General features: G+C 40.1%; 1 protein-coding gene across 1 annotated transcript in view; it reads left to right on the top strand.

The window, feature by feature from the left end:
* Positions 1-8,123, top strand: part of NR1H4 (nuclear receptor subfamily 1 group H member 4) — a 60,093-nt gene extending 51,970 nt beyond the window's left edge. The window contains exons 8-9 of the mRNA XM_023538761.2: positions 5,496-5,609; positions 7,609-8,123. Coding sequence (XP_023394529.2) covers positions 5,496-5,609; positions 7,609-7,847 — 353 coding nt within the window. The 3' untranslated portion in view covers positions 7,848-8,123. The remainder of the gene's footprint in view (positions 1-5,495; positions 5,610-7,608) is intronic.
* Positions 8,124-13,124: the final 5,001 nt, after the last annotated feature.

The raw sequence follows: 13,124 nt of genomic DNA, 5'->3' as shown, positions 1-13,124 counted from the left end.
TGGCTTAAAAAGTAAGAAAATATATTAGCTCAAACAAGAAACCCAGAGGGAGTGTGACTTCAGAATTGGTTAATTCAGGCGTTCAACACAGCCTTAAGAACACAGGTTCCTTTCTTCCTACTGCTCAGCTATCCTTGGTGCATTGACTTTACCCTCAGGCTGGTTCTTCTCCTGGTCACCTGATCGCCACAAGAGTTTCAGGCATCCAGGCACAACAATGGCCAAAGGAAAAGGAGGCTGTCTCTTTTCGAGGATGGCAACCTTTCTTAGGAACCCCCCAATACACTCACCTTCGGTCTTATTGTCCAGAATTGCACCACCATCCCTGCCTACATCAACCTCTGACATGAGAATAACAATGGCTGAACCTTAGGCTGGAGTTGGGATCTGCCTCCTTACCCTACTAGTACAAAGCCATAGGGGAGTGTAGATGTGCTGTGTAGGCAATGGACTGAATTAGTTTCAGGAACCTAAAAGAGTTGGTATCATTGGTTCATAAGGAAACCGTTGAGATGGAGAGAGCTTAGGTTGAAAGGAAAGCAGGAGACAGACATAGCCTTGTATGCCATGTGGGCTTATATCCTTAACTTCTATGTTACGGGATGATGTTGTCAGTTCTAGAAAAATCTCAGATTACATGGTTTTGAGAAAATAGTAACATTTTAAGGTTCTTGGTCTATCTTGAGACTGTTAATTATAAGTAATCGTATACCAGTTTTTGTTGAGTTGACTCTGACTCATGGTGACCCCATGTGTGTCAGAGTAGAAATATGCTCCATAGGGTTTTCAATGGCTGATTTTTCAGAAGTAAATTGCCAGGACTTTCTTCCAAGGAGCCTCTGGGTGTATTTGAATCTCCAACGTTTTGGTTAGCAGCCTAGCGCATTAACCGTTTGCACCACTAAGGGGCTCCAATTAACCATAAAGAAGTATTTTAAAAAGCAGGAAATGTGTCTTATATAATATGCACCTGAACCTCTGGTTTATTTTTGCTTCCAATTAAGTCTAGGAAGTAGGAAACAGATGACATTTACATTTAAAATAACAACTTAGAGCAGCATAGTGTTAATTTTACCAAGTGATTATTCTCTAAAATATTTCTGATTATGGAAGAATTCATTTATCAATCACAGACCTCTTTTTTCAAAAAAGGAAAAACAAATGAGCAAGAAACAGAGGGGCAGAAATATAAACTGTTTTTCACATCTTTGAAATTTTTTCACGGTAAAATATTTGTGGTTAAGTTAGAAAATAGCCCCCCCTTGTGACCAAAGATCAGCTAATTGGTCCTAAGAGCAAAAAAAAAAAAAAAATTAAGCAAACCTTAAGCAAGTCTCCACAAAGAATGAAGCAGGAAAACAGGAAAAGGCTGTCCCCTTCAGGATGATGTTATTGTTACATTTCTTATGTTAGAAATTGCTGGTGCACTAGCACTTCAAATACATTTTTAATTTATGTTGGCGCAGTTAATTCTGATTACTGATTACTTCCAAAAGCAGATTTATATTTGATCTATCCTATAGTTTTTTTTTATAGGAAATTTTATTTTTAAAAATTCTTCTATTTATTTTTTTCTATGTTTACCCTATATTCTTTCTTGGCCCTCATAATCATGCAGAAGATGGAACGATCACAGTAAGCATTTTTTACCTAATTTTGTTTAAAAAGTACCAGCTGCAGTTAGATAGCCTTTGAAGGGTGAGTGGAGATTTAGAAAGACAAAGTACAAAATTAAATATTCACATACGATTTCTTAAAAACTAAATATTTTCAAGTCAGCTGGCTTAAATAAACCAAACCCGTTGCCATCAAGTTGATTCCAACTCATAGCTTGAATAATATCCCCAAATTCTCATATGCTATTTAAAACAATGGCACAGTCTTTTTCGGCAACTAAAATTGAAAGGCGTAGTCCCCAAATGCTGAAGAAATCTTAAAGATTACCTTTTTTTTTTTTTTGAAGGTGATAAAGAACAACTCTACCAAGAAAATACAGATCATAATTTAGCTTTAGTACCTAGAAAAATACTGAAGCAATTCACCGATCAGACAACTTGTTTCATCCCTAGGAAATTGCAAACACATAACTTTGTGAAGACATAAGTATATGAACTTAATCTAACCAAGATCAGGAGGAACTGAAATTAAGATGAACTAATGTGTTGATCCAATTCTCCCAAATAACAATAATAATATGTTATTATGATTATTTTCCTTAACATCTATTGACTGCTTACTATGAGCCAGACATTGTGCTAGGCACTGTACATACATTATCTCATATAATACTATTGTTATAATCTACATGTCACAGATGAAGAAACTAGGGCTTAGAGAGTTTAAGTAATGTGCCCCAGATCAAGCCATAGAGCCAGCTTTCAAACTCAGAGCAGGCTTACTAGCTTTTCATCACTATGTTTGCTGGAAAGTTGGACTGGTATTCTCAGACTCACCATACTCCAACCCTCTGCATTTTACAATTGTATTTACTTTGGTCGTCGGTATTCAGCCCAATATGTAATAGCTGGATAAAGGGCTATTTTCCACATTACATAATCCTCAAATTATTCAACAAAGATGCTTTTCATTGAACTTACTGGGGTCAATCAAAAGTCAAAGGGGAGAAGACTGTGATATTTTGACTTGAGAAAGAAAGGCCAGTGATCCAACTTGGGAAGATTCTATAAATTCTTGTAAAGGTGGGGATTTAGGCTTTCTGATTCGGTGAAGTATAACATTAAGATAATTGTACTCTTTGGCATCTGGAATCTGATTTTATTCTGGTTTGATTCAACCCAAGCATTATGACTCTAGGTCTGGTTGGGAAGGGATAGAGCAGCTTACTCTGGTCTGGACCAATCCTGGTAAACTCACCCTCATCTTAATTCACCCCTAAATCACATCGCAGTCTTTTTTTCTCCGTCTCAATAATTTCCCAGCCCGAAGCTCTTCAGGAGTGGAGCCATGCACAGAACAGGCACCAAACTAACTTGTTGGTTAGAGGGTAGAGGAAGTGACATAAAGGCATCTTAAAGAATGAAGAGGAGTAACCTAGGTAAAGGAGAAGGAGGATATTCCAAGTAGAGCGAAGAGCATGGATAAAAGCCTGGCAATGTGAAACTGTTGAGGGAATTCAAGTGGCTGAATATGACTTGAGCAAGGGCTGTGTGATAGAGAGGCAGTTCAGCTTATTAAAGTGAAGAGCCAGGACTCTAGAGCCTGCCAGCTTTGGTTTGAATCTTGACTCTACTCACCAGCTATGCGTCTTTGGGCATGTTACATAACCTCTCTGTGCCTACCTCATGGGGTGTTAGAAATATTAATTGAGTTATAGCATAAGAAGTGCCTAGAACAGTGACTAAAACTTGATGAGTACTCAATAAATGTGAACTCCTACTATTATGTGGGTTGAGTATTGGGTGTTAAGATAGTCAGAAAACAGGCCCTGAAGGTTCCTATTTGAAAAGAAAAACAATCAGAGCTTTACTTGGAGAGCTTTTGAAGGGTTGTGGGGAGACAGGGTATGATTTGAGTTTTAGGAAGGGATTCTGATAACTGCACAGAGGTTGGATTGAAGGGGATGGAATTGAAAAGGAAGAGCAGTGAGGACGTGACAGCAGTAATCCAGATGAAAAGAGACGGGGGCTTACAGTAAGCCAATGTAAAGGGCAGTGGAGAGGAGAGGGTCAGTTGAGTGAGAGTAACCAGGTAGGATCCACATGACTCAACACCTGAGTTAGACGGAGAAGTGACTCCCTCTTGTCAGGCCTGGGCAGCTGAATGAGTGAGGATACCAATCACTGACAGAGGACTGGATTTGGAGAAAGATGGTGAATTTAGCTCTGTAGATTGTGATTTTGATTTTGGACTTACTGAGTTTGAAAAGAATATTGTTGTTGTTGTTAGATGCCATCGAGTCAATTTCGACTCCTAGCAAATCCATGTGACAAAGTAGAACTGCCCCGTAGGGTTTTCTAGGCTATAATCTTGATGGGAGATTGCCAGGTCTTTCTCTCACAACACGGCTAGGCAGGTTTGGACCCCCAAACTTTCTGTTAGCACCTGAGATCTTAACCATTGTGCCATCAGGGCTCCTTTGGAAGACAATAAAAAAAACAAAAAACCAAACCCACTGCTTGTCGAGTTGATTCTGACTCATAGCGACCCTACAGCCAAGTGGAAATGCCTGGTACACAAATGGAGAAACAGGTTTGGTACTTCTCAGAGAAACCAGAGCCGTTTAATAAGAACCCTAGCAAATTTATTAACTGGAGTTGTTTATACTTCTTGACTGAAAAGCAATAATTTTTTTGGTTATTTAAGATGCTACCTACGTCTCAATTATAGATATTAATATCAAAAAGATTAACTAAACCTCATTTAGATAATGGTGAAATTCTGAGATTCTTTTGGCAATTTAACAATCTTATCATTTATTGTGGAGCCCTAGTGGTGCAGTGGTTAAGCATTCAGCTGCTAACCAAAAAGTCAGCAGTTCGAATCCACCCGCCACTCCTTGGAAACCCTACAAGGAAGTTCTACGCTGTCCTATAGAGTTGCTATGAGTCAGAATCAACTCGATGGCAAGGGGTTTAGTTTTTTTTAATAATTTATTTTCAGATATTAGTAGCTGAACTGAAGGTACTACTGAAATCAAAGACACGTAAATCATTGATTAGATTATACAGTATTTGAGGATTTTGTTAACTGATGTTCTTTGCAATGTCCTGCCTTTCTATTTCAATATGTGTATTTGGATGTAAATATTAACATATGTGTACATTAATTTTCTAGGGCTGCACTAACAGAGCACTACAAAATGGGTGCCTTTAAATAATGGGAATGTACTTTCTCACAGCTATGAAACCTAGAAATCCAAATCAATGTGTTAGCCGGGCCATGCCAGCTCCAAAGTCTCTAGGGACTTATCTCTCTCAGCTTCTGGTAGCCCCAGGAGTTCCTTTGGTTATAGAGGTATCCTTACACGGCCTTCTTTCCTGCCTGTTTGCCTCTCTCTATGCCTCTCCTTTTTTATAAGGACACCACCCAAATTGAATAGAACTCACCCTACTCCAGTATATTGTTGTTAGGTACCATCAAGTTAATTCCAACTCATAGTGACCAACGTGACAGAGTGGGAATGCCCCTTAGGGTTTCCCAGGCTATAATCTTTATGGAAGCAGACTGCCACATCTTTCTCCCACAGAGCCGCTGGGTAGATTTGAGCTGCCAATTTTTCAGTTAGCAGCCAAGTGCTTTACAGTTGCACCACCGGAGCTCCAGTATGGCCTCACGTTTAACTGATAAGATCTTCAAAGACCCTATTTCCAAACAAGATTACATTCATGGGTACCAGAGGTTAAGACTTCAACATACTTTTTTGGGGAACACAAGTTAATCCATAATAGTGCATATATAAAGTGTTTATACTTTATCCTTTTTAATCATTCAAAAATGTTACTATGCCACAGCAGTTTTTCAACTTTCTCTCACAGGTATCTCTGATGAATATATAACGCCCATGTTCAGTTTTTACAAAAGTATTGGAGAATTGAAAATGACTCAAGAAGAGTATGCTTTGCTTACAGCAATTGTTATCCTTTCTCCAGGTAATTTCCACATTACATTTTATATTTTATGCCGTTCAGATTTTTCTCAGTATAATAGTAATGTTGTTATTGAAGAAATTTTGGAAGACAGAGAGACATAAAGAAAAGCATAAAATGGCCTGAAATCCTACCACTCAAACTGAACTAACATTTTAGCGGATGTCTTCTCAAGCCTTTTTTCTAAACAGCACATTCATTCATTCAATAAATGCATGTTGAACACCTACTATGTACTAAACATGGTTCTAGATGCTGGGGATACAGCAATGAGGAAAACAGGCAGGATGGGCTTTTTAGTTGGGTGGGAGAGACGATAAATGAAGAAACAAAAATAATTTTCGAGGAGGCAGCAAGTGCTACACAAAACAAAGATAAGGATGTAAGGAAACAAAGTGGCAGGGGAAGGCTATTTTACTAATGGTCTAGGCAAGCCTCTTGAAAGGGCTGGCATTTGAGCAGGGACCTAAATAAAACTATATAATTTCTAACATAGTATAGAACATTCTATACTTCTCCTTTTTTTAGTGGTTAGTAAAGTGATGATGGTAGTGATGATGGCACTAATTGTTGCTGTTAGTTGCTGTTGAGCCGATTCTGACTCATGGCAACCCATGTGTGCCAAATAGAACTGCTCCAGAGGGTTTTCAAGGCTGTGACCTTTTGGAAGCTGATTGCCAGGCCTTTCTTCTGAGGCTGAAGATCTGGGTGGGTTTGAACTGCTAACCTTTTGCTTAGTAGTCCAGCATTTAACCATTTGCATCGTCCAGGGACTTCTTGTACCTTTTTTTTTTTTTTTGAAGGTCACATTTCTTCAAAAGTATTTCCCCCAACATTAAAAAATTATATTGATAAAGTTTGTAGTAATGCATACATTATAGCCTATTGTATGGATGTACAGCAATTTATCATGTTTGGGTACTCAGAATGTTTCCTTTTTTTCAGCTTTAAACAATGTTGAAATGAACCCCTCCATGTATAAGTATTTTTAAATAATTTTGATAATCTGGGAGCAAGTGATGCCATGCTCATGATTTATAATGACTAGTTACAAAGTTAGCTTTAAGCAACTTTTATGCATGATAGTGAGGCAGAAACTACTCATTACCTTATTTGCTTTACCATGAAAAAAATTATTAAAAAAAAAGGAAAACTATTTGGCAGTAGCTATTAAAACTATGCATGCACATACCTAACGACCCAGTAATTCCACTCCTGGGAATATACCCAGCAGGAATGAGTGCTTAATCTATCCAAAGATGTGTACAGGAATGTTCACAGCAGCTTTATGGACAGGCAGAAACTGGAAACAATCCAAATGTCTATCAACGGTAGAATGAGTAAATTGTGCTAAACTCATGTAGTAGCATATTGTGTGGACGGCAATAAAAACGAATAACTGCTACATGCAACAACATGGATGCATCTCACAGATAACATGCTGAGCCAAAAAAGTCAGGCCGAAAAGTGCACGCTGTGTGATTCAATTTATTTAAAGTTCAAAAGCAGGCAAAACCAATCTTAGGTGGTAGAGATAAGAACACGGGTTACCTTTGGAGGTGTGGATTGAAAGGAACCTTTAGGGAGCCATTTTGGGGGCTGTAAGTGTTCTGTGTCTTAACCAGTTGCGATTACGTGGGTATGAGCCAGTTGCCATCGAGTCAGTTTTGACTCATGAAGACCCAGTGTAGAACTGCCCCAAAGGGTTTTCAAGGAAGTAACCTTTCAGAAGCAGATCACCAGGCCTCTCTTTCAAGGCACCTCAAGGTCATTTCAAACTGCTAGCCTTTTGGTTAGTAGTCAAGCTCTTAGCCACTTCTGCCACCCAGGGGGCTCCACATGGGTAATAAATATGTAAAACTCATCAGGTTGAACACTTACAATTTGTATATTTTATGTGTACAACATTGATAAGTTACATCTCAAAAAAGCTAACATTGCTTCATTATACCCAATTAATACTTTTTTTTTTTTTGCCATTTTATTTTAAACTTGAAAACAGATAGGCAATACATAAAGGATAGAGAAGCAGTGGAGAAGCTGCAGGAACCCCTGCTAGATGTGCTACAAAAGCTGTGCAAGATTTATCAGCCGGAAAATCCTCAACACTTTGCCTGTCTCCTGGGTCGCCTGACTGAACTGCGGACGTTCAACCATCACCACGCAGAGATGCTGATGTCCTGGAGAGTGAATGACCACAAGTTCACCCCGCTTCTCTGTGAAATCTGGGACGTGCAGTGATGAGGGTGCGGCGAAGGGGCTGGCTCGCTATTTCCCTCGTCATAGAAGTCCGATGTATAACTTCCCTTCGTTTCACCCCAGAATCTGGATGCATATTTATGTAGTAATTACATAACTTCCACAATTGTAAATATGAGGCTAGATAGAATTACATTCTCTGCATTGCATTTTACAAGGCTTCAGGGAATCCTTTGTTCTTATTGGCATGCCCTGTTTGCCTAATTAAATTGATTGTTACTTCAATTCTATTAAAAGAGGCAAAAATCTCATTTTGCTCTTCACGTTACCTTATTGCATACATTTTGTTGAAGAGTTGTGTTCAACATTAGCAATAAACCAAACATGATGACAATAGGCTTTTTGGGAGGAACAAAAATAGAAAAACATAAAATCTCTTATTTCTTTGAATAATGAAAGACATGCTTTTGAACCTGAGGGGGGTAATTTAGAGAAAGAAAAACTCTCAGAACATAAATGGCACTGTCTCATCCCTGGAGAAGTCCTGATGAATATGCATTCATTTGTAATAGCCTTCCGATCATTTCATTTTCTGAGGGAGAATAGTTTACAATACAGAAGTTAACAATTCTCACAGAAAATATTTCCTCAAGCAATCACTTTCTTTCTAGTTAGAGTCTTGAGGCAGCATTTATAAATTCAGAGTATGCAGAGACTACTGACACTGATGGGCCATTCCCTCGTCTCTCTTTAAAATTCTCAGTATTGGCTTCAGTAAATAGAGTTAATCATTTTTTTTTTTTTTAATTTGTTTTGTTTTGCTTTTTGGAAATGCTCCTACAGCTGGGCGCACAGCTGTTGTATACTTCCCCCAAGCAGGAATTAGTTCATTTCCTTCCTCCGTTGTTATACTGTTGCATTCATCTCCCCATTATTCCTCAGTGAATATAAGAAAACACCTCCTATAGGCAATGGATGGAGCCCTGGTGGCACAGTGGTTAAGCCCTTGGCTGCTAACCTCAAAGTCTGGCCGTTTGAACTCACCAGACCCTCCTTGGGAGAATGACCCTGTGATCTGCTCCTGTAAGGGTTACAGCCTTGGAAATCCTATAGGGCAGTTCTACTCTGTCTTATAGTGTTGCTGTGAGTTGGAATTGACTCTGGTGGCAACGGGTTTGGTTTTTGTTATAAGCAGTGGGCTTATATCTCCTTTTATCCTGAAGTTGGAGAAAATGGAATTGGCTTAGCAAGCAAAGGATTTTTTTTTTTTTTAATTAAAATACCAGACCAACCCTGAAATCCTAAAAATAGTGAGTTGGGGCTAGTGTCAGTTGGATTACACCTGACACAACAAGAGCGCCCGCTATGTACAAGAGTTTTTTGCTAATCTCAATGAGGGATACAAAAATGATTAAGACATCGTACCTGCCTGGAGGGGCTCACAAGATGTGCAGAAGAAAGTGCTGTGTGCTTACTGGAAAAGTCTCCTGAAGGAGGTGGCATTTCTGCTGCACTCTGAAGGGTAGCGAGTTTATAGTTTCAGTTTATAGTCCTTCTTGAGGGTCCACTTGTCCTAAAGAAGCATCAGCACTTGGAAGGCACAGCATCTAAGGGCTGGTGCATTATCGGCTTCTATGGGTCAGGGTAGGAGGGAAGATGATTCAAGTTGTGGAGAGGGTGGGAGGTGCAAAAGGAAGAAGGTGGGGCTTTGTGGAGATGTTAAAGGAGTACAAGTAATCTGGGGAAGAGACAGGGCACACAGTCCCTTTCTAAGCCTCAGTTTCGCCATTGTAAAATGAAGAGATCACTGTATACTGTCTTAGTTTGGGTCTGAGCCTGAGACAAGGACTGGGGGCAGGATTCTTATTTAGGAGGTGATCCCAGATAGCAGAAGTGAGGGAGTGGAGAAAATGAGACAGGAACAGGAAGAAAAGTCTATACAATGTGTGCTAATGAGCTGGTTACTATTGTGGGCACCCCAGTTAAAACCAGTTGTTGTTGAGTTGTCTGACTCTCAGGGACGCTACATGTGTCAGAGCACAACTGTGCTCCATAGGGTTTTCAATGGCCGAGTTTTTGGAAGTAGATCATCAGGCCTTTCTTCTGAGGCACCTCTGGGTAGACTCAAACCGCCAACCCTTTGGTTAGCAGCCAAGTGCCTTAACTGTTTGACCCACCCAGGGACTCCCCTACTGGGACCACTGGGGCTCAATCCTCTAAGGAACCATGCAGATGCCCCTCAATATTCTCCAACTGCAGGAGAGAAAGGCTGGAGCATCTAACCAGCAATTCCCATCTCCCACTGGTTGAAGGCGTGAACTCCCTCACACTCTGGGTTGTCTTTGAGCTGCTGAACGGCCTTCAGAGAAAGTCCTGAGGCAGCAAGCCCAGAGCTTGATGCGCAACACCAGAGCTACCCAGAAAACCCTGCGGAGTCTGCTGTACCGTTCTGTTCTGAGGATTCCATCAGGTGAGTAAAGCCATTTGCACAGTCCCTGGTCCTGAGTAGGTGCTCAGTAATGTTGGCTCTGCTTTTCTACCAGCCAGCACGTTGCTTAGCTAGCCCCCACCTCCCACTGTTTATTTTGCTGTCTCTTTCGATTTTGGAACACTCAGATGCACAACAGCTTTGATCCTACAGCACACATCCTCTTTTCCAGGTGTGTGATGTGTGTTTGTGTGTGTATAACGATCAAGCTGAACCTTTTGTTTTTCTAATTTGCAAATATATTTATATGAAAAGCCTTACAAAGATATTAACACTCAATCACATTTTAGTTATGCATTTAATTGTATTTAACAGAATATTAGATGAAATCGTGGAAATCCACGACAATCCCAGTTTAAGGTCCCTCTTCAGGGGCTACCTGTCCTAAAAAGTCATTAGCACTTGGAAGGTGTGGCATCTAAGGGCTGGTCCCTAAGTGGTTTCTTCCACACCTTCATAGGTGATTCTTTCTCGCCTTTGATGGTTCCAGGGCCTTGCCTGCTTGGCCTGAGCCTCACCACTACAGAGCCCACGAGATTGGCAAGGGCTTACTTTTAGGAGGCAGAAACACTGAGGGTCATAAGAAAATGGCATTGACCTTCCTAGACTAATCCTTCCTAGGACTCAGCATTCTCTTAAGCCAAGTGCACCTTTTCCTAACGAGTTCTATGAGCTAATAAATTTCCCTTTTTAACTTCAGGCAGTTTGAGTTGGATTTCTGTCACTTGTGACTAAAGGAGTCACAACAAACTATCACTTATCCTTTCCATGCCTCGATGTATGTGCAAAAAGGGAATTATATTTATCTCCCTTATAAAGTTGTTGGGAAGATCATTTGTGGGAATCTGGCGAAAATACTTTATCATCTCTAAACTAGACGATACGAGAGGTCATTCCTTCTGGTTTGCAGGTTTTGGTTCATGGCCTAATGTTGGGGCAATCGTGAACATTCTATTACTCTTCTAGAACATTATTTCTCAAAGAGGAGCCTGAAAACTACTGGTATTAGGCATCTGGGTAGTTTGTTAAACATTCAGATTTCTTGGGCCTCTCCTCAGAGATGTTGAATCATAATTTTGGGGTCTGGAGGTAGGGAACCTACATTTTTATCAAGCCCTCAGGTGATTCGGATGCAAAACTTAGTTTAAATCCTATCCTAGATGGTTACCACTGAAAGGTTTTAGCTGATTAGTGAAGTGCAAGTAGGAAGTTGAAGGCCCATTGGGGGAGATGGGTGGTGAGGAAAGGACATTTAAGGAAGAGGAGTAATTTCTGAATGCTTGAAAGAGTACATCCAGTTTGGGGAACTGAGAGTGGTTTGGTGTTTCAGATCACAAGGCTTCTGTGGGGGAAAGTGGCGGGAAATGAGCTGAAACTGATGGGCCACTGTAGACAGAGCAAAAAGCTTAATCCTCTAGGATCAGATTTTTTCAAGTGCTTAAGACTTGTGATATCAAACCACAATGCTTTTTGTATGAAAACTAATGGATTTTTTTTTTCAGAAACAATTTTTGTGAAACATTCAAAAAAAACCAAAGAGTAAGATAAAGAGTAAAAACACCATACGAAACTGTAATCAAATATCATATCCATGGAGAAGTACGGCAGTATAGAATCTGGCTTTACGATCAGAAAATGCATAATATTGATACAAAATATCACAAAAGCAGCTCTGACATATTTGGCCAAGAGACCTTGGGAAAAAAATTTAACCCCTCTAATTTTTTTTTTTTTTATACCTTGTTTAAGGAGTCCTGGTGGAGCAGTGGTTAAAGCACCAGGCTGCTAACTGAAAGGTTAGTGGTTTGAACCACCAGCCACTCCATGGGAGAAAGATATGGCAGTCTGCTTCCAAAAGGTTACAGCCTTGGAAACCCTATGGGGCAGTTCTACTCTGTCTCATAGGGTCGCTTGAGTTGGAATTGACTCAACATTAGTGGGTTTGGTGTTTTGGTGTAAGCCTGAGTTTCCTCATGTGTAAAATGTGGACAATATACCATCTCTGCCTCACAGAGTTCATGTGAAGATTAAGCAAGATGTTGCCAAAGCAATTTACCTGGCAGCACATGCCAATTTACATGGCGGCACATGCCCACAAATGGTAGCTGCTATTATTATTACTAAAATAAAATCGACTGTCTTATTGGTGGTTTTTTTTTCTAAATATCTCTTGAGTTTTGACATAATGGAGTGACAGCAGTGAACAAAGCAGGAATTCCTGGATCTCATGGAATTTACTTGTCTTCTTTACAAACAAGCACATGAAAATGAAAAAAAGTACAAATGGTGATAAATGCTATGAAGGAAGCATATCTTCCTCTCTTGTGCGCCTGTCTGGACCTTTTTCCACTGTTCTTAAAGTGATCTCTTTTCAAAATGCAAGTCTGGTTATGTGTCCTTCTCACCCTTAATGATTTCTTATCAGCTTTGGCCAGAAATCTTGACACTTTGGCAGGTCAATTGTCAATTAAGGCCCTTCAGACCATATGGTCCTACTCTAGCCTTGTCTTCTCCCTAAATTCTAGTTTCCAGATAAAATGCCTTCCCCAGATTGCTACATTCTCTTAAACCTAGTGAGAAAGAATAAAAATGTAGAGAAGCAGGATAGGCTTGGCAAAATTTGGTGACAGTTTTGGTTATCCCAATTAGGGGGCTGCTACTGGCACCTGGTAGTGTGGTGGTTAAATGCTACAGCTGCTAAGCAATGGGTCGGCAGTTCAAATCCACCAGGCGCTCCTTAGAAACTCTACGGGGCAGTTCTACCCTGTCCTATAGGGTCACTGTAAGTCGTAATCGACTCGATGGCACTGGGTTTGGGGTTTTACTGGCAT

The sequence above is a fragment of the Loxodonta africana genome, chromosome 4 (genome assembly GCF_030014295.1).
Source record: "Loxodonta africana isolate mLoxAfr1 chromosome 4, mLoxAfr1.hap2, whole genome shotgun sequence".
In the NCBI taxonomy this organism is placed as follows: Eukaryota; Metazoa; Chordata; class Mammalia; order Proboscidea; family Elephantidae; genus Loxodonta; species Loxodonta africana.
This window is presented reverse-complemented; position numbering and strand designations above follow the sequence as displayed.